This window comes from Polyodon spathula, chromosome 3 (assembly GCF_017654505.1).
Source record: "Polyodon spathula isolate WHYD16114869_AA chromosome 3, ASM1765450v1, whole genome shotgun sequence".
Taxonomy (NCBI): Eukaryota; Metazoa; Chordata; class Actinopteri; order Acipenseriformes; family Polyodontidae; genus Polyodon; species Polyodon spathula.
In genome coordinates, this window is record NC_054536.1 from 72,612,711 (window position 1) to 72,635,626 (window position 22,916).

Genomic DNA, 22,916 nt, shown 5'->3' on the forward strand with positions numbered 1-22,916 from the left:
TCATGTACACAGGAATGTGCTTTTTCCACCTTTTTTTTAAATACATATTTCAAAATCAGACCCTTTGGAAAGGTTGAAGCTGCATGTCCAGCAGCCAGGCATTAACTGCAACTTATCAAACAGTACCTTAACCTTAATTCTTCCCATTAACCTAATCCTAACATCGACCCGAACCTTAACCCCTTGTCCATCCAAGTACTATTTTAAATTCAAGGCAGCGTTACAGTCAGGATCAGTGTAAAGTGTTCATGTTTTGAATGTGAACCCTAAAAAGAACATCAAAAGAAACCGATGATGATTTGGCATATTATTTATTAGAATTTAAATAATGCATGCACACATAATTATTTATTAAAAAACTTAAGTTACAGTTGTGACAACATCTGTTGAGACTGGCTCTGCAACTGTTACAGCTGATTCAGCATGTTATAGCTAATGAGCTAATTCCAACTATTGTAGTGTACAGATATGTCCCGGACAGCAGCAGGTTACTGAAATTAGTAGAAGGACCATCTTTGCCATGTTTCCAAATCATACCTAATACAATTTATTGTCCTGTTATACTTAATAGTACACAAATGGAACCCCCAGTTTACACCTCTCAGCAGTGTTTGTGTAGGTTTTCTTTTCCCTCAGTGCCTCACAAACATGTTTTTTTTTTTAAACAGAGGACTCAGCTTTTCACATGCAAGGTCTATTTTAATGATCTAAACAGAGGTCAGGTCTGTAATACTATGTTAATCCTGCTGACATCCCCAGGGGGGGTTTATTGACCCATTTATTAACATGCTCTAATTGAATGAAAGAGTTCCATGTTAGAATGTGGTTTACAAGTTTAGAAACAGCATTATTTTAGACTCCCCAATGTTTAGATTATTAAATACACATCAGTTCTTATTGATATTGAAAATGTAGAACCAATGGTGAAAATAGATTATTAAGATTGTTTATTTATTTATTATTCATTTACAAACATGTTTTTTAAATGTTAACATTACCTGCCATTCATAAGTGAGATTCATTAACATGAACCATTTTAATGTCAGATATATGTAAAAGCAGGCTGCATGCCCCTGGTAGTCAAAGCAATACCTAGCCCCTTTCACACTGGCACTTCTAACCGGGTTCAGACCTGGGTTCTGGCTACCCAGGTCACAATCCTGCGTTGTGTGAAACCACATACCTGGGTCATATCCAGGTTATCCTGGATCCCAGGGACCCACCTCAGGATAAGGGTTGACCTGATTTGACCCGGGTTGAATGAGACAAAATGCATGACGGACAATGAATTAACAAACAGTCACTCCTGCGTGAAGGTTTCACTTCCACAAGGAAAGTTTTTGTTTATTCTGTTTGAAAGGTTAAATTCTTATTATTCCTAAAATTCTTAAACTATCTCATGTCATTCTCAAACTTTCTCCTTAGAAGTTTGCCGTTGGCATAGTAACGGCCTTCAGTGAATCTTTCTATGCTGTCCTCAGCAGCATGGGGCCTCTTTCCTTCTGGAATGTCTGGGTCTCTTGCAGGTGGCGTCTCTCCCACTGGTACCAGGGTATAAGGTGTTCCTTCCCTTCCTGGTGCAATGCTTGGTACAAGGACACAGATGGCATATGGAGGATAGAAGGATGATCTAAGGCTGGCTCCTTAGTTGATGGAAGAATTCCAGACCTGAACAACTCGAACCTTTGTCTATCACCTGTCACTGTCTTATTGTTTTGCCCCTGGGAGGTGCCCCATTGTAACCTGTAGTTTATTGGCTTGTGTGCTCATGTTGTCTTGCTGCTAGAACCTATCCAGGTGCTTGGGAACTCCCACCCCGTCACTTCACTCCTCCTATGGGGCTTAGTATAAATGCTTATGTCTTCTGCTTTTTCTTCAGTCTATTGAGCCTAGCAAGCAGATGTAGACTCCATACTGCAGTGTGTAATAAAGAAAGACTTATCTGCTTGAATAAACCCAAAGACGATCTTCGAGATTTATTCCTTCAGTTGGCGACGAGGATAGGATACAGCAGTGCGATCTAAAGAGTGGTGAAACCAATGTCCAAACTGAGGTGAGTATTTTAATTTTACCACTTCAATAGATTCACAACCTTCTTTGACATACCCTGTATCCGTTTGATAAGTTTTGAATTAAGAAGGAACAGAGATGTAAGTGTGGGGTTCAAGGGAAGGCAAGGGGTACCATATGACCGTAATTGTTTATGGGCCATGTTCAAGAGCCAGAGCATCAATTGTGTTTTGAGAGTAAGTGGCAGTCATGAGGACGGGGCTATATTGTATGTAGATGATTGTCCATGAGTTAAGTCCGTAATTGCCCGGGAACACGAGTGGCTGGCAGTGTCGACCTGACAATCCCGACCTCATTGCACGTGACAACTGGAAGCCTGATTCAATTGACAGTAATTTAGAGAGAATGACGATGGCCGAAGTCAATAAGGAGATCTCAGCTAAGTCATACAGAGAATACAAGCTTTTAGATGGTGTTTTCTTCCAGCACAGTCGGTAGTACTGGTGTTTAGATGGAAATACATGGGGTTAGGGCAGGGTGCCGAGACAAGCGAAATATGCCAAAATTACACAGACAGGGTACCAATCGAGGTTAGTCTAGCGAACAGCTGTTGGGGAATACCCTTAAGAGTAGCACAACTGGAGGAAGAGGACGCAACAGTACTCCGCCCTCGAATGCTCTACCCCCGATTTGATAAAATGGGTAATTAGAAAAAAACCTGAGCCGCCAGACTGTGTGACCTGTCCACAGCAGCACCCAGTCCCAGAACCTGGTCTGCTGGGAATAGGACTTTGCCCTCCCGGTGCTCATGTCATTAGTGTTTCATACCTATAAAGTAAAAGTGAACGTGCCATTTGAAGCACTGGATAAATTAAGTGGCAAGAAAGGTCAGGTATTAGCTAAAAAACTAACACAACTTTTGATCCAAAGAGGAGGTCAATTAGTTATAAATAAAATAAGTGATTTAGATGACATAGCTGGGTGATTTGGCGCAGGTAATTTCCAACCAAGCCAACTAAGGGATGGAATGGAATTCCGATTCTCCAATGCTCAAATTTCAGCCACCCGAGGGGGTATAGACACGAACCATGCTAGCAGTCTGATTGTGGACAATATGAGGGACTTGGCCAATTCAATAACAACCTCTTTAGAGATAACCAACTGTTTAAGTCAAAATTTGATTAGCCTGCTAAAAATGATTCCAGAGATGATTCCATTTGGAGGAGAGTTGTGGAGAATGGGACAAGTATTGGCATTGAAACTACAAGGAATAGTGTCAGATTTGTTATCTGAATGGGTACATTGATTGTTATTTGAAATAATAGGGACTACAGGCCGACATGGACCGGGTCCACTATCCAGTTTGATTTGTTGGTTCCTCTGTGTATACCACAATCTGACAAGGCGAGGATGGTCACCTCACTACCTATTGTTAGAGCAAGACATGTGACTAGGATAGTAGGGGTAGCCTATGCAAGCACTGACACCGATAGTATCTTGTATACTCAAGATTGTTGCACACACTCAGACTGGGAAATCCTCTGCACCTGCTCTGCTAATGCCATGTCTAGTCTTACGAGATTCAAGCTCACTGTGACCGATCAGCCTTGGCATACAGAACTGCTACAAATGAATGAAACTGTTTGGTGTATTGCAGCAACTAACATGATAGAGATCAACAGACAGGTCTGCTACTCAGCTGCGCCCTCGATATGCCTGGAGGTACCACGGCGGGCCGTGCTCATGGTGGGTGAAGGCTGCTCTACCATACTCTGCCCCTCCAGGGCAACCTGACCTGGGATCCTTCATGGCATGTGGGCAGCGATGAACTAATACAGGGGTTGGAGGTGCTGGAGAAGAAGATAAGAGGTATGGTAGCTGAAGCCAAGCAGCACATACATCACGCATAGATGCGTACACCCACATCATTGATACTCTGAACCAAGCTGATAAGGAATACCAGGCGGCAGAAGCCCAAGTACTGGTGGTAAAGAGCTCTGTCTATGGGAGAGGCGTGGCGGGTGAGGAGGTTGCCTGGGGCTGGATTTGGATTGTGTTTTGTCAGGTCATGTGGGGTGTGTCTATAATCACATTATAACAATGGCTTTCCGTGAATCTTCCTATGCTGTTCTCAGCAGCATGGGGCCTCTTTCCTTCTGGAATGTCTGGGTCTCTTGCAGGTGGTGTCTCTCCCACTGGTACCAGGAAAGAGAAGGTGTTCCTCCTTTCCTGGTGCAACACTTGTTTTCCAAAGTACAAACACAGATGGCATAAAGAGGATGGGAGGATGATCTAAGGCTGGCTCCTTAGTGGATGGACGAATTTTATTCCTTCATTGTTTAGCCATATTTTTGTTGCAAGAGCCAGATTGCAGCAGGGTTGAAGAAACATTTGCTCTGCAACATTTTAGGCCGATGGTTCAATCCAGGGAAGCTTGGATGGAAGCTTCAGTAACAAGCTGCTTATTGTTTGCTTGCGTCTGTCACTCAGGTCAACCCTGCTTTTTCAAAAGCAGTGTGAAATTGCATAGCCAATCCACATGGCATCAGGTCCTGACCTGAGTAGAGCATACCAGTGTGAAAGGGGCTTAAGATGTTTTAATGCACTTTCACACATTTAGTAAAAGAGCCTCAAAGCAATCAAATTCAAATATGTTTTCTAAAATGTCCAATTCACCAGGCATCATGGCATCTACCGCTATTTTTGCAATGAGTACTAGGTAAACGGTCACAAATAGTCATTAACGTTGTGTACCAATAATTGAATTTACAGGTTAACAAACTAAATTGTTTATTTGTTGTTTACTCTCTGCTCGAGAACTCATCAAACTCTAGCAATCGATCTATAATATTTTTTTCATGTTTCCCCACTTAATAAATTCTTATAAATGACAGGATTGGTGTACAGCAGTTTAAAATATTCTGATCTCCGATAATGAATCATGAAGGTAGAAGTATAGAATAATCTTTGAGTGGTATTAGTATGTAAATATTGCCAGAAATTAATGTCTGGAGACCTGAACTGCATTTTACTAGCATGATTACAGTTATTCAATTTTTGTGTGAAAAAATACCTGAAACATTTAAAGGTTTATCTTACTGATGTAAGCAGATACAAATCAAAATTCCACCACTCTTCACCCCTATATTAATCCTGCTGGTGTCTTTATCCAGGGGTGACTTATTGACCCATTTTGAAAAATCACAAAAGACAACAAACATACAGTGGAATGAAGTCTGTGATACAGCTGGTTTAAGAGTTTTGGTGCAGTGGTATTAATCTTGCGCCATTATTTAGATAATTCAAAAGGAAATTAGATTTTTTCTTTCATACACTAATATTATTACACTCTATTCAAGTTAATTGAAAACTAGGTGACCTGGAAAGAAAAAGTTTAACAAAAAAAATGCCTTACTGAATTAAATGAAAATGAAATGTGGTGATTTATATAATCAAATTATATATTACGTAACAAAACCAGTAAATGCTACACAATGTTTTCCATAGAAGACTGCTGAACCTCATACTGTAAGTCTTCCTTTCCCAGAGATGTATTAGGAAATGTTTCTTTTGTGAGATAAATCGGCTAATCACTGAAGTATTACAATTGTAATTTGCTGTTCTATAAAAAGCTAGTAGCAAGTGTGTATTGTGTATCTGCTAAGTTCTAGCTTAGGGCATTCTTGTCTTGTAACGGAATTGTATATCTGAGTCAGGATGAAGGATGCCGAGGCCTATCCGACTTTGGTCAAGCTTTACTGGTCCCTCGCCCTGAACTATTTCAATGTCAAAGTGTGCTATCAACAGAGTGAGGAACTGTTTAATTTCATTAATTGCAAAGTACCTGCCGGGACATTTAGTCGTTCCTGATCCAAATGGCATCAGATAAAATTTCAGTTTCTGCCCATGTTTATAAAAGCTGGTCTTCTCCTTCCCATCTTCAATGAAACGATCAAACTTGAAAACCTTTTAAATTGAGAACAATTTTAGATTATATAATATACTGGGATATGTAAACCATGTCATGTACTTAGATCCTTGAATTGAGAGGTGTGACTTCATTTAGAATAAATACAGTATGTTAAAAAAAAAAATAATAATAATTTGTACACATGGCAATACTGTGACTGTGATACATCATGTTATCACCTGCAGTGGAGATGGGGAAAAAATAAAAATACACTGTCTAGTGTTTAATCTGTATGTTTTTTTGTATATAAAAGTCATTCCAGTTTTCATCACGATTTCACAGGTACAGGGTTACCCTGGCACAGCAAACTTGTGATTTCAACACATATGTTTTGATGATCTAAAATAACACTTCTCTTTATACAGTATGTATCTCCTGTAAACGTAATTTTATTTTACAGGCTATGTAGTAACTGCAGAAGCAGTTCATAAGAAGATCGGAGGGATGAGTATGATCACAATTAATTTGCATGCAGGTGGTGAACCTCAGAAGCTGCATTAAAGTCAAGCCAGGGTGGATTAATTTCCAGACTTTGATATTCATTAACTGCGGCTTCAGAAAAAAATGTAAGGAGATGACACAATTACCCAAGAGCTACACAGCAGTGTCATAGATTCATAAGTTCACACTACCATACGAATTGATCAAAAAGAGGTAAAAAGACATTTATTTGTTGTTATCAATGGTTTTTCAGACCATTAAGGTAATGGTCCAACAAAAATGTCATTAGCTGCCACCCTTTCTTCCTTCTTTAGTAAGCGAGATGGTTAGCTAGTTACACCATTTCACGGTCATCAATGCAAGCCTACTCTTTGTTTAAGAAGCTAAGCAGTAGTCAGTGGCATCACCATATTTTTTTCTATTCAAGCTGTGAATCCTCTGACCTAAAAAACCTTTCGACAGCGCAAAAAGAGGATAGATTTGTTCCAGAAGGAAGAACGTTAAGACCAGAACAAAATGCCTACATTTTACAGTACGCCTGAAGCACATTTTAAAAAGCAGCAGCTGGCTATTGTACATACCTCAGGATTTTCAAAAATTTCAGGATCCATGTGCAGACTCTGGGGATAGAGTACAATAACATCACCCTTTCTAACTCCAATAGAGCGATCCATTCCAAACCGAAGAGTGAAGTCTTCCTGGGCTATTCGAATGTTCATGGATGCTGAGGACAGGCGGAAACTCTCATTTATTGTGCTACCTATAATAATAATAAAAAAAATTATATATAAATTATATATATACATATATTATATATATATATATATATATATATATATATATATATATATATATATATATATATATATATATATATATATATATATATATTACAATCATATCTTAATCACAGTTTTAATTTCTGTTATGGAACCAGGACACATTTCATAAGCCACCATTTAAAACATTTCACTACAGATGATTATTGTTCCCATTTATGAAAGGCTAAGGTATTACAACTGCTAATTCCATGTATGGTAATATTTTTCTTTCTTACAGATCGACAACGTAACTTCCAGTATGATCTGAGTGATTAGATTTTCTTGTTGTTATTGCATCTTGTAAAGCACTTTGTGATGGTGGTCCACTGTGAGAGGCGCTATATAAATACAAATGTTTTGATTGATTGATTAGCTGTATTTACATGATGCAACAGTCAGCCATCAGTGTTATTGTTTAATATGTTTTGGAAATAAATTACTAACAAAGTAACCACACACTGTTTCGTTAATGAGGCACCAACCACTGCTCATTTCTTCCATAAAGCTTATATGAGTTAACGTCCCCAAAAATGTTTTGTGTTCTATCAGAGGTAAAAAGTCACAACACTAAAAGCACTAAAGGAATACAATTGCAGTTGCCCTTTATTTTAAACAGCCAAGAGACAATGTAATATGATTACTGCAAGAAGGTAGGCTGTCTCCTTTGCTTTACAGATTACACCAAACAAGAACCTAGTCCACAGCTTTTCCTTTAAAACACACATATGGTTGAATGACATAAAATAAAAGAGATCGGTTTTCACGTGTATCAGAAAAAGCCCTTGCACATGTGCAGATAGCACCCTAGGCTCATAAGCTCTAGCAGAACAATGTCTTTGCTTTGCCTGTGGCCTTCACCTTGTGTTCCCTGCACTGAGTATTTTATGGCTAATTTCCGGCAATTTATCCTGGCAGTTTCAGAAGGATTTCCAACGGGAATAATGTGCATAATTAGCATAAATCATTCTGATGGAATGCATATCAGCATGTAGCTCCTGTCTAGAGCTGCAACATTTACTTTGTAATCAAAACTGACTTTTTTCCACCAGCACATTTAGATTCTGCAATAAGTGACTTGATTCCTTCTAATCACTGCTGTGAAAAAAATAAAAAAACCACACCAGGAAATAGCTTTCTTTCTATAAATGAAAGCAGATTATTATACTAATTACGAGCAATAAAGCCAGTTATGTCTTGTATCTATCCATAGTTACAGTGACCCTAACTGTGGGCTTCTTATTTATCAACATAAACATACATATTAGAAAGAAAAAAAAAACACAACTGTTCTTTCAGAGAAAATTAAATCTACTGGGATGTGCAAGGAAAACAAAGTGGCAATCGGCACATTATCACATGAGCTTTCTCCTTAAGTGTGCATTTGTCTAAAGAAATGAGGCTGTGGTCAGCTTTGTGTGTCCAGCACGGTGATTTAATGTGACGTACAGTAAGTCTGTGCATATTCTTTTGGACTACCTTCATTACTATAATTAGGCGGAGTCAAATCGGTTTTATTGGTGACAAAGCCAAATAAATAAATACATAAATAAACAACCTTTCCAGAAAAGCCACAAGGCACCTGGCACAATAAATTTCAATTGGCAGAATTCTGGCAAAGAAACTTTGCTGTGTGCAAAAAAAACAAACAAATAAATCCTGCAGTTGTTCAAACGTTTTCTGAAGTAGTTAGTCTATGTCCACCCATCTCAACAAGTTCTCTATCAACTGATGAGTTAGTTGAGAGATACAACCATCAGCTTAAAACTGCTCTTGATACTGTGGCTCCAGTAAAAATGGAGTCACTAAAATATAGGACACCGTGGATGAATAATGATATATATCAAATAAAAAGAAAGTGTCGCAAAGCAGAGTGTAAATAGAGATACAAAACTACAAATACATTACGATATTTTAAAGCACTCCCTATCAAAGTATAATGCAGCATTAATGTCAGCAAGAAGTGCTTACTTCACCAGTCTTATTGCAGAAAGTAAGAACAATGCTGGAGTCCTTTTCTCAACTATTGATAGATTAGTAAACCCATCTCCTTCACCTGAATATTGCATTGTGGCCTTGCCTATCAAGTGTGGAGAATTCCATAATTATTTTGATGGAAAAATATTTAGTTTTAAGTTAAATTAAGTTAACTTTAAGTTAATTTAAATTCAAAAAAATGATTTTGAGCTCTGTGTGCCACCAAAAACAATCGAAACAGAATTACATTATTTTAATCTGATTAATTTACAAGACTTAAATAAAATATTTATGCACATTAAATCCTCTATGTGTCTTTTGGATCCTATACCAATCAGTCTCTTGAAGGAGGTGTTTAGTAAGCTATGCAATGTATATAGTTAACAGCTCTTTGTCAACAGGAAGGTTTCCTTCTTCTTTAAAAACTGCCTTAGTGAAACCTTTACTTAAGAAATCTGGATAGTTCAGTCTAAGTCATTTTAGACCTATTTCAAACCTTCCTTTTTTTTAGCAAAGGTACTTGAAAAAAGTTGTTTTTAAACAAATGAATAGTTTCCTTGGAAAAAATAACATCTTTGAGAAATTTCAATCGGGATTTTGTGCTAACCATAGCACTGCGACTGCACTTGTCAAAGTGGCAAATGATCTGCGTATAAGTACAGATTTTAAGTGTTTACCTGTACTGATCCTTTTAGATCTGAGTGCTGCTTCTGATACTGTGGATCACAAGATTTTAATTAATCATCTTAGAGAATGGGTGGGCCTTTCTGGTAGTGTCCTAAACTAGTTAATATCCTATTTAATGAATAAACAGTATTTTGTTGCCTTAGGAGAATCTACATCTGGCCTAGCTAATATTAGATGTGGTGTTCTGCAGGGCTCCATTCTTGGTCCCATGTTATTTTCTTTATACATGCTGCTACTTGGGGAGGTTATTCGTAAACATGGGGTGAATTTCCACAGCTATGCAGATGACACACGATTTATATATCTGTCAAACCAGGTGACACAACAGCTATCAATCCCCTTTTCAAATGTCTAGCTGATATTAGAAGCTGGATGTCCCAGAATTTCTTACAGTTAAATTCCGATAAGACACAAGTCTTACTTTTAGGCTCTAATCAACAGATGGACTCGACAAATATTGATCTAGGTTTGCTAAAATCAAATGTAAAATCTGAAGTGAAAAACCTGGGGGGTTATTTTTGATTCTGCACTTTCCTTTGAACCACATATAAAATACATTAGTAGAGAATCCTTCTATCATTTAAGAAACATTACAAAAGTTAGATCATTCTTGTCCTTGGATGATGCAAAGAAATTACAACATACTTCTATTTTTCTAGGTTGGAATACTGTAAGCTTTATTCTCTGGACTTACAAGTCACGTCTACTGCTAGTGTAAAATGCTACTGCTAGAATGCTAACCGGAACAAAAAAAAAAGGGCTCACATTACGCCTGTGTTGGCATCATTGCATTGGCTTCCTGTGCATTACAGAATTGACTTTAAAATGTTATTATTAGTTTTTAAAGCACTGAATAGACTATCTCCACAATATCTAAATGATATGTTAATTCTTATCGGCCTGAACGTACTCTGAGATCCACAAATGCTGGCCTTTTATGTATTCTGAGGGTGAATGGTAAAAGGATGGGAGAGGTTGCTTTCTGTTTTCTGCAATCTTCAAATCTCGATCAAAAACATACCTTTTTAAAATAGCTTTTCCATAACATTTTTATGTTTTATTCTGAGTTTTATTGTTAATTCTGTTTTTAATAACTTTACATAAATGCTGTTTTGTATTTATTTATTTTATTTTTGTATGTAAAGTACCTTGAATTGTATTGTACATTAATTGAGCTATATAAATGAAGGTTTATTATTAGGTTTATTATTATTATTATTATTATTATTATTATTATTATTATTATTATTATTATTTTATTTTTATATATACGGTATATTTTTCCTGCCCCCCCCATTGTGCCTTATGAGTACACAAAAATGCACAGTAAATAAAGAAATCCCTGGTATGGATTAAATATGGTAAGTGACATATTACACATTGCTTTATTGCTATGAAATCTGATTAAACAAATGAACAAAAAAATCCCATAAGCACAATTATGAAATTGTGATGCTTCATCCAGCAGCACTGTAAACATGGCTGCATCCCATTGGTTAACATTCTCTCTGGCTGTGTAGCAGTGAGAGCATGCTGCAGTATCACAGATGACAATTGGGCAAGCATCTCTTATGCAGAAGTTAATCACAATAATGAAGCACAGTGTGGCTGCACGGTCACATTGGAAATGACACGTGTGTTTTACCATCCAGTACCAGCTATATGTGGGAGATGAGGTTAACTCTGGCTTTGAGCGACCCTGGTGATAATTATTCACTGACAAAAATCACATTATGTTCAGCAAAATGGGGGGGGGGATAGATCAGTACGATCTCCTGGTACTTAAATGCAGAGTCAAGAAAGTAAAAATAAAATGCATTTATCTCATACATAAACATCAACATTCATAAAAAACTGAGTTTTTTTATACTTGAGAAAACAGCCATTCATTTCTTTTCTGGCAGACAAGCTTGGTGACATGGGAGGCTTTCCATTATGTACGAAGAGGAACAGTAAATTATCCGGCACAGCAGAGCAACATCTGTTTCTGTGCTTGTGCCGAGCAAACAAGGCAATTTAAAACATGCCAAGGGATAAGCAAATAAACACAACCCTGATTTTTTTTTTTTCCCCTCACTCTCATTAGCATCAGATGCTCAGCTGCAAGATTTCAGGATGGAAAAACGCATAGTCAAAAAATCTTCACTATATATCTGTCATAAATGGACGCGCATTCATTTTTATTTTTCATGGAATGCTGTTGATATGAGATTCATAATGATAAATACAAGTTGGACCAAAATACCCTCCGGAAATATATATATTATATATATATATATATATATATATATATATATATATATATATATATATATATATATATATATATATATATATATATAGGGCCTCATTTACAAAGGGGTGCTAAATTTTATGGTAAATTGCATTTACTGTGCATGTTAATGCTTTCCGTATTTACTATTGCATTTTTATTCATTATCACGTGAAATAGTGGGCATATTATGGTGCACACTAATTGTATTGTGCCATACTATGGTAATCAGAATGAATATGTGATTTGTATGGTAATGTATGATAATTAATTTAATAAGCATCCAGCTCAGAATAATGAGATGAGCTGTATTCACATGATATTTACTAAATTACAGTAATTTTAGTGTGTGCATTAAAGTGATCATTTATTAGTACGTATGGGAACCAGGTTTTAACCACTTATAGACGCTGTATATTCTTTTGGCCATTGAGCATAGCTTGTCATTTCCAGTAAACTCAAACATGTTGCTTTTTGCAGTGTGTCATACTGACATTGTATATTATAATCTTTCATAAAAAAATTATTCATTGAACACATAATCATCTGGCTAACGATTTTGGCATCTTCTGTGTTCTGCCTTCACCTTTCGCTTTCGTGATCTCCAGCTACTTTTTGGCTACTGATTTTATGTTCTACACAAGTAAAAAAAAAAAAAAAGTTTTAAACAAGAATTCGCTTCATTACCATAATTGAAATTATGTGTACTGTGCTGTTACACGGGTGCGTGAGGAAACAGATCATGTGTGCTATTTGATTGGCTATTTTACTACATCTGTGAGCTGTGACTGGCTTAATAGGAATGTCACTCATACAATGCAGACTGTAAGTGTTGAATACGCATGTTATATTAATGAGGTTGGTTGTTTAAAAGAAAAATTCCAAAGCCATATAGTACATCAATACAATTTTAGAAACTAATGGGCAGGTTGCCAAAAATTGCCCCACGGGCCGTATGTTTGACACCCCTGCTTTAGAGTATTAACTTTTTATTTTAAACTATGCATTTCAGCTTGAACTGCAGCCTATTTAATAAACTGCAATTTACAACAACAAAAAAAGTCCAGCTAAAGTTCACATGGAATTATATACAATTTCCCACACAGAGGACAGGTTTAGTAGGTTTACAGTACTCACACAGCACTGTCACTCTGTGAAAGGACGGCTTGAGTGGTGCGCGTGTGGGTGGTGCCATCAGACCAGGAAATGAAACCAAAAACAATATAACATACTGGGCTAAACTGACTGCAATAGTGCTCAGCTTTTTATTAAACAAAAAATAAATAAACAAACAGTTTAAACAATAGCACAATAATAAATAAAAGGACACACGGGCCAAAGTAAAATAACACACACTATAACTATGTTATACATACAAGTACCTTGTTCGCTGGTTGGTAGAATTAGCTCTTACTTTATTAAACTCTCTTCCTATGAACCGGGAGTGGGTCTTTTATATCTGTGGCTGCAGCCTTAACTACGCATTAATAAATTACCTCATTGAAGCTCCAGCCACATTCCCACAGGTTTTATTAGGATAGGGAATTTATCCCCGTCCGTGCTCGCTACATTTTTGACAGCGGCTTTTTAATAATAATACCAAGAGATGGCTTTGTCCACCCGCATACAAATATATGATATACAAATAATACTATAATACAAATACAAATGAAATACATATATACATAACTAACTAAATAGGCACAATGGGAGGGCTCCCCCTCGCACATCCTGATCCATGGAGCCTGCTTTGCAGGGTGGCAGTGCCGACAAGGAAGAGAATTGAGGCTACATCTCATCAGTCAATATTTCTCTAGGAAGCAGAACAAAAAGAAAAATATGCAATTGCACAACATGACTTTTATTGTTTATGAATTAAAGTAGAAAGGAAAAAGGCTTTTTTATTTATTTTTTGCATCAGACAAGGAATAAATGTTAAAATTTAAAAGTTAAGCAGTGCAGTTGCACTTTACGTTGCCTCTGCCTGTCCCCTGCTGAGTGCTGTGTCTGTTGATCGCTCATTTTTAGCCAGTGTAAGCTACCTCCACCTTCACAACAAGTTACTGACCAAAAGATATGCCTGGACTGCTGGGGCTTTTGATATCACAGTGGTCACGGTTAAGTCTCTGACATTATCAAGCACATTAAATTACACTATGTAACACAACTTTTGTTCCTGGGTAGTAAGTGTTACTTATGAATCCAAATTAACACGTATTTATACTAAAGTAATACAAAAATGACTACAAAAGATTTAGAAGTGAGTAGTTTTTCGAGATTTACGATTATACTGTAAATTTACAGTATAATCGTAAATCTCGAAAAACCATTCACTTCTAAATCTTTTGTAGTCATTTTCGTATTACTTTAGTATAAATACGTGTTAATTTGGATTCATAAGTTGTTTTTTTCTGACTTTATGTTAACGAAAAGACACAAATTCGCCCGTTTGGTCATTGGAAATAGTGATATTTTGAAATTTACCTGTCCTGGTCACAAAAGCAAAGTTTGTGGGGAATAATAGCCATTTTCTATACTTTTGAGGCATAAGAAATTAGAAAATAACACTTACTACCCAGGAACAAAAAAAAAAAAAATGTGTTACAGTGTTATCACTCACAATACATGTAGTGTGCACGGTACAGTATGTAAATTAGTCAAATACTATGCACGTATTTTAATGCATTCTTTGTTAGTAAGTGGGGTGGTACATTTAGATTTATCTTAGGCATATTACATTTAGATTTATGTTAGGCTCACTACCTTAAGTGCACGCTAACTTAGTGCCGTTTCATAAATGAAGCCCATAAACTGTACATTTATAGAAACATCTGCAATAACAGGGTTATGTCCAAAGTCTGTCATCAGAGGAAGCCAGGCCAGCAGTGATTGGATGTTCTGGAGGGATACGAGACCATTCCTAAATAGCTATCACCTAAAATTTCCTAAAGAAAGTTTGAGGTGAAAATCTGCAAAATTTCTTCTACAGAATTTCCTCGAGCTGTCACATATAGTTTGTTCCTTATGAACGTCAATAATTTAGGTAAACATCATCAAGAAGAAGAAGACGAAAAAGAAATATAATGTATTGTAGGATCAGGAGTCTACAGAAAGCAATTATGATGAGAAATCAATTGTTTATATAAATACCAATAATGTAGAAACAGACCTATTGGCACCCAACAATCTAGTCACATGCAACTTTATCCTGGAGGGATGTCTTGGGATGAATTATGACAATAAACATGGAATGTTGACAAAGCTCCTAGGGTGTATTAGTAACTCAGGGGAACACAATCTTATCTACACTCAGAGTAAAGCCTAGTACCTTTGTCTGTAAAAGACTGTATTAATAGTCTGTGAAAAAAATACGTTTTTGCAGAAAAGCTAAAAGAATTCTGTTCCAGCAGAGAAAAAATGATAATAACTTAGATATGGGAGCTACAACCTTTAAAAACTTAAAGTAACTAAATAATATAAATACAGTATGTACAAAAACAGTTCCATGCAGTATATTTAAGCAAGCTTGCTGCCAGTCCCTGTCTCCATCCAAACTGAAGCCAATTCACTTCAGATTTCTTTAAACTTCTCCAGTATACGTGTAAATATTTCATCTTTAATCTCAATTTGCTATACTCTGTTCACATGCCTCCAAGCATTTGTCTTCCAATTTCCATTGAATACATGTGTTCTAATGAGAAATGGAGCAAGCTGCAGAGGCAAAGCTTAGTGACTTGAGCATGGCCCGCCACCATTCCTGTGACAGGCAGGCAAATTGAGTTAAAATGAAAAGACTTGTCAGCTGAAACACAACATGGTCGCCAAACAGTGAGCTGTCAGTCAAGTCACAACAGAGAATTGGAAGAAATAAAAAGGTAATTACAAACCATTGGTACACACACAATATATACTTACAAATACCTGTTTTAAATGATCTGAAAAGGTAGTATTTTTTTTTTTAACAGTGCATTTACCAGTACAGTAGTCTCACTAATCCAAACCCCAGTAGTTTGAAATAATCTACTGTATAGCTCAAACCATTCACAGACTGCAAATCAAACTTCATTGTCATACTGTAATTCTAGGATGTGTGTAAAACATTTGCAACTGCCTTTGTACTTTTATTCAAAGAGTTGCTACTGTTTTTATGATAGAATATAAGTGTACAAATCATAAAGCACAGACTAGGCAAGGTGTTTTCAGCATGCAAAGCAAATCCCTAATCTGAACAGGCCACAATTCCAATTTCTATTTGGATTAGTGAGAGTCTAATGTACATTAAAAACAGCATATCAAATAATGTTAATAGATTAAGCAAATTACTAAAAGCTCACAAAAAAGTCACAAACAGAAAGGAGCAATTTAAAAAATAATGTAGTGCATATGTACCACAAAAAAGAATTCCACTGTGACCTAGATTCATACTACAGGGTACAGTAGGTTTAACCCTTAAATACATCTCTATTATGTGACCCAAATTATTTCCCTGACAAAGTACTAAACATAGACATCTCCTGAACATAGCATTGCACTAGCAAAAGTATAAAAAACATATGTCAACATAAAATTCCTTAAACAGGGAAAGAAGGAATCTGAGCTGAAAGTCTCCTTCCCAACCACAAAGGGCACTGTGTAAGGTTGTTGGTATGCTTTCCCATAGACTGTTCGACTCTATGGAAAGTGGGAACCGGAAGTCACACATTTTGAAGAAAGTGTATAGTTTTGAGATTACTAAACAAATTGAACTGTAGCGCCGCTATCAGGGCATTGTTCAGCAATTGAATAGTCTTAGGATCTGCTTTAAGGTCTGATTAAATCGCTCCACCAAACTATTTGTCTGTGGATGATAAACAGATGTCCTAATGGGACGTATTTTTTATATTTTATATACTTGCTGTAACATATTATACAGAAAGTTAGTTCCATGATCAGTCAGTATCTCTTTGAGGATCCCTACTCTTGACATAATCTGCACTAGTTCCTTGGCTTTTGCAGCTGCACTAGTGGACCTCTACTTGGAATCAGAAGGTAGCAAAGGGCCCACTATGTCTATTGCAATGCGTTCAAAGGGAGTGGAAATAATGGGCAGTGGAACCAAAGGGGCGGGGCGCACTCGACCCAGTGCTACTCTCTGGCAGTTTGGGCATGTGGCTATATATTTTGACCCAATAAAAGTCGAGCCAACATATGTTCCCTTGTTTTATCAGCTCCGAGGTGCCCTGTAAAAGGGATATCGTGCATGTTACAGGCTGTCCTGTGCCCATGGCAAGGTTTACCCTATATAATAATTGCCCCTTGATAATGAAGTGAGGATATACTAGTGCCCCAGCTCTGTCAACATCCTTACCTTCAATAGACTGGACCTGTTCCCAAGCATGCACCAGTGTGGGGTCATTGCTTTGGCCCCACACTAGGTCTGCACTTCAGGCCTGCATGTCTGGTATATTGAGAGGGGCTAGGAGTAGCCTCTGCCCTGGATGGCCCAGTAACCTTGCCCTCTTGGTCACACTCCGTACCAACTCCCTTTGATTGGCGTTTGTTACCATCAGACCATTCTCCCACCAGACCCCAACCTCGTCTCATTGATGCTCCTCTCTCTTTGTTTACGTAGCATGATGTGAAGTGGTTTGCAATGCGCAGGTGTAGTGGTGATGTGATTATGAAACAGAAGACTAACAACAAAGTTCATCATCCAAACTGGTTTTTATTTTTATAATCCTGGTCTGGTGACCACAAAGAATAATCCCAGGCAATATACAGCAATGTGTATTGCACTGTTCCAAAACAATGGGTTGTAGTCCCAAAATAATAAGACACAGTTCGTAAATAATAAATACAGTAGAACACACACAAAGACACATGTGTTCACAAGTCCAGAGTGAGTGTTATAGTGCTTGTGGTGTAATACAATTTATCTGTGTACAATGGTGCAGTGTTATCCGGGTTTAGTGCTGGTCTTAAGCAACAGCTGCGGATCGTGCTAGCCATCTAATAATAACAGTAGATTTTTAGACACAACAAAACAAACACGCTCATGGTAATTCACAGTACTCCTTCCGATTCCGCTTAACCATAAACAAAGGAACACAATCCTTGCTACGTCTCCTTATACACCGTCAGTCACGCCCCCTTGGTTAATGAGTGCAACCGTTTCTCCTCCAATCCAAAGTTGCCACATCACTTCCTCTCTGGGGTGATGACTTGGTGTATCGTAACTACGGCCCAATTTCTAGATGGCCAACTTCCACCTAACCCTGGGAATGAATTGTCAGGTCATCCAGTCCAGAGCATTCTGTTCCCTTTATACAGCTCCCTCACAGGTCGGGAGGGAGATTTATAACCAAGATTCATTTTTTTCTGTTCCTAATCCCTGGTTTGCAGATGAGTAAGAGCCAGGGAGCTGTAGCCAGAAAGCCAACACAACTACCCCGAGCACCAACCACACAGCACTGCACTGCATTGCACAGCACAGCGAGCACCACACCAGACAGCACTTTGCTGTGCACCACGTGGATTATAAATATTACTGTTATTATTATTTTGGGACTGAACTCCTGTCGTATACCCCCCAATACCACTGCTGGTAAAGTGGCAGATTTATTATTGCATTAATAAATACAGACTGTTTTGAACATTGAATTACTGTCTGGACATTGTATTTTCACCCATGCCACTCACCTCCTGATAGAATTAATGTTCATAGCTTGTGAAATGTATGGAATTATTTTGGTAGCTTTGATCAATTTAAAGTACACCTCTAAAAAGTCTGTTTGAATCTAATCGTACAATATGGAAATTATCAATTTTTTTATTGAATCCAAACCTCCATACAGGGAGTAACATCTTGTGACAAATGTACATGCAAAATAAGAAAAAAAAATTACCTAAATAGACCAGACTGTCTAATTGCTCTCCAGTGAGGGTAATGCTATGTCCAGAGCCTGCTTCTTGACCTGTTAACTGGAGAACATGGTCGATTTCGCCACGCACCACTGCTAGGGCTTCTGGGTGCATCGCTAGGTAGTACATGGCCCAGAATGAGGCTGGAACTGTGTTTCCAACGGAGGCCCACAGAATGGCAAAATGATGTGCTGGGAGAAATAAGTGAAAAGGAAGATTAATAGCATTTATTACACTGATTAGATTTGCAGTGTGCTAATTAAAAGATGTTAGGACACAGACCCAGCCAAGGATCAGTGAATGCTAATGAGCACCAATAGGCTTCTGAAGTCTAATTTTCTGCTTAATGAGGATGGTTTAAATGTAATGTTTTCTGGGAGGAAGGTGTGTGTGTGTGGGGGGGGGGGGGGGGGTTGGGGTTGGGGGGAAATGTTGTAATCTTTCTCATTATCGGCTTTAAGTATCTTGTTTTACCACCTCAGCAAAAAAGAAAAAAAGGGAAAAGAGAATTCAATTATCTAAAAGGGTTGTTGCAGGATAAAAACATCATTAGTCAATTAAGGGGAATGGAAAATGTCTCAAGGTCACAGAACCCTGCCTTCCATTCAGCTAAACATATTTGGTGAATATGGCAAACAGATTTAGCTATATTACATATACGTGCCTTACCAGCTATGTCAATGTCCCCAAGTAGTTCATACTGTTCAAAAAGTTTAGTTCTGTGCTGAACAAATGCTGCTGGGTCCAACCACTGCGCCATTTTTTGTGGGAGAAAGAAATTGATCAGGTCGTCCCGAATTGTTTTGGTTTCTCCCAGTAAAGAGATGGGGATTCTCATAATTAACAATGGGAACTTTGCATCAAACTTCTCAAATTTCTCTCTCAATGCATCCATACCCAGGTGTCTGTTAGCATGGGGAGGCTTTCCAAACAAAGTCAGGAAAGTGGCTTCAAACATGATCTTTTTGCAGAAATAATACATTTTCTCCATTCTCCACTCTGCTACATTCATGTAGTCTTGCTGGAACAGAAAACTCAAGTTCTTCATCATGCTTTCAGTGAGGGATGTCAGACTGTCACCCTGTAGATACTGGTAGGCCCTCTGGATGTGTTCACCCAATCCAGGGAATTTGGGATCTCTAATACAGGGGTAGCCAAAAGTTATAGGTGCAACATGGTCTGAGAATTCATGGAAGTCTAACTGTTTCCCATGCTTAACCACATATGGATAAAGGAGTGGGTCCATTATAAAAGTCATGTATTTACCTTAAGGAAAATAGAAAAGAAAATAATTAATGAGAATACACATAATTTGTCTTGAAAGGGACATAGCAACTAAAACCAGAAGCATAATTATTTATTCATGCTCAGCTAATTATTAGCATCTTAGTCACGCTGACAGATTTAGACTATTGATTTATTATAAGATGCCAGTGCAATCGCACAACTCACTTTAATAAACTGGATAAACCGAGGAAAAAAACTAGAGTGAGCCATTTTTCAGCCTGTAAGATTACAGTAGCCAAGTCTAATTAAATTAAATCGAGGTCTATGACATAGTGGTACAAATAAAATGCTGATCTGAGATTCTTGCTGCTTTATTTAATAATAATCTCTTTTCCAGAGATGGGGGGCGGGGGCACTATATTCCAATGACTTGAAGGCTATGATCCTGAGGAAAGTCTCTACACACATAACAAATATAGTAGAAAGATCTGTTATATCTGGTCCTGGCTCACACATGATAGCTCCTTACTCAGAACACAAGGTTGTAGGGATGGGAATTTTATGTTTAAATGTATAAATGTATAAACTCTAAAGAAATGGTCAAACATTTAATAATATGCTAGACGTATAGCCGGTCACGTGATAAATTCCCCCAAATGCATTTTTTTAATGATAAATCACTAAAATTAATACATATTCAGTTAGTCCATGTGACAAAGACGGCTGTAGTGGGGACATCAGACCAGAAGAAACACACAGTACTGCAAGATGAAATGATAAATGGATGAGCTGCTGAGCGGTTTATTATTATAAAATAAAACAGTACAAAAAATAGGACATGGCACTGGCAGCTAAAACAAAGAGACAAACAAAAACGGATTACTCAGACAAACACGGTGAGCTGAATTTATGATTTACTTTTCGTTATTATTTTCTCCTCTCCACACCCGTTCTCCACTCACCGAACACACAACCCTGAGTGAGTGAAAACATGCAGCTTTTATGCAGCTGTACCGAGACTCAATTGCTAACCAATCATTCAACTGGAGTCACGGTACAACTGCACGTGAATTAATAAAGCGCAATTCCCCGTGCTTACATATTATTACATTTTACTTGCACGTGAAGTGCTGTGCAATAATCGTGCCTAAATACAAATATACATTTTAAACATTTGTGTTACACAGATCCGTTTATATCCTGTGTACCAATGACTATACACCAACATTAACACACAACATACAACACAAAATACACACAGGGGCGGGGCACTTTGCCACCGTCCGTCACATATCCAACTCCGGAGGTGCCATTGTAAGGGCTGATATTATAAAAAGGAAGGAGTCTGGCTAATTGCCTCCAAGTAGTTTTTCTAATTGGTGCAACAGAAAGATTGACACTGGGGCAGGTTTTATTCTCAGTCGATCTGGTGGCGCATTCTGTGTTAATTCTATAATAGATGAGGTATGGTATCCAGTCCATGTGGTAAGAGAGTTAATGACAAGCGTTTATTTGACATTGGTTATACTTTTTAATAAAATGGCATCTCTAAACAAAGGAACAAAGTGAAGCAAAGTATTTTGAGGAACCGGACAAGAAAAACTTGCTATGTAACTTATGCCAAATAAAATTGGCGTACCACAAAAACACAAGTTTAATGCTTCACCATTTGAAATTAAAATATTCAGAAATTACTGTGGGTGGAGTTTCTGATGGCAGTAAAAAACACACACATTCTTAACAACGTTTGCTATAGAATGTGCTGCAGCTGTTCATCCAAAACTTTCAAAAGGGAGAAAAAGTTGTAATTACCACAGACTCCTGGACCCTGTCCCCCTATCTTCCCATAGGCGGATGGCTTTTCCACTTGAAATTGTTCTGTATGATTTTGGACCGAACAGCGATTTATGTTTAGTACAATTTTTGTTTGTATACTGGAACTACTGCACTGAAGTAAAGGACCTCCGAGACACACATCAAATAAGTAGGCCAGGGATCTCTTTTTAACAATTTAATGTAAAGCTTGTGTGAATACGTGAATCTGAATATGTTGTATTATTTAGTAATGCTTTGTCATATACAATGAACTGCATAAAAGGCAAACCTTATATGCATTACTTAATATACTACTTGATTGTGTGTTATATTGGCATTTAAAAATAGGACTTTTAGCAATCTTTGGGAGGTTTATGTACAGTACTGTGGCTTGCGGTCTTGGGTGCTCACAGCCAGCAATTTCAAACCTGGCGAGATGGTATAAGCAGACACATTCTGTCAATGACAGGCCACGAACTGGGAGACCAAGAGTCACAACATCTGCCCAAGATCACAGATCATTTTGCAGCATCTTCGTGATGTCAATTGTTAATCAGCACAATAAAAAGTCACTGCACCTGCTCTAAAACAGAGTTTGTCATTTTTTGATCACATCTAGTGAATTTATCCAAATATAAGTGATAAGTTTGATAAGTTTCTTTTGATGCTCAAATATAAGACATATGTTTCTTTTAATAAACCTTTAAGAAACAAACTATCCTAAAAACATTATACTATCTGAAAATGTGTTGAATACATATATAGTTATATTTCCACTGACAACTTTAATTACAAACAT

General features: G+C 37.5%; 1 protein-coding gene across 1 annotated transcript in view; it reads right to left on the reverse strand.

The window, feature by feature from the left end:
* Positions 1 to 292: 292 nt before the first annotated feature.
* Positions 293 to 22,916, reverse strand: part of LOC121313380 (cytochrome P450 7B1-like) — an 85,669-nt gene continuing 63,045 nt past the window's right edge. Inside the window, exons 3-6 of the mRNA XM_041245843.1 lie at positions 19,745 to 20,341; positions 19,060 to 19,266; positions 7,003 to 7,181; positions 293 to 5,976 (exon numbers count right to left, since the gene is read on the reverse strand). Of these exons, the coding sequence (XP_041101777.1) occupies positions 5,683 to 5,976; positions 7,003 to 7,181; positions 19,060 to 19,266; positions 19,745 to 20,341 (1,277 nt within the window). The 3' untranslated portion in view covers positions 293 to 5,682. The remainder of the gene's footprint in view (positions 5,977 to 7,002; positions 7,182 to 19,059; positions 19,267 to 19,744; positions 20,342 to 22,916) is intronic.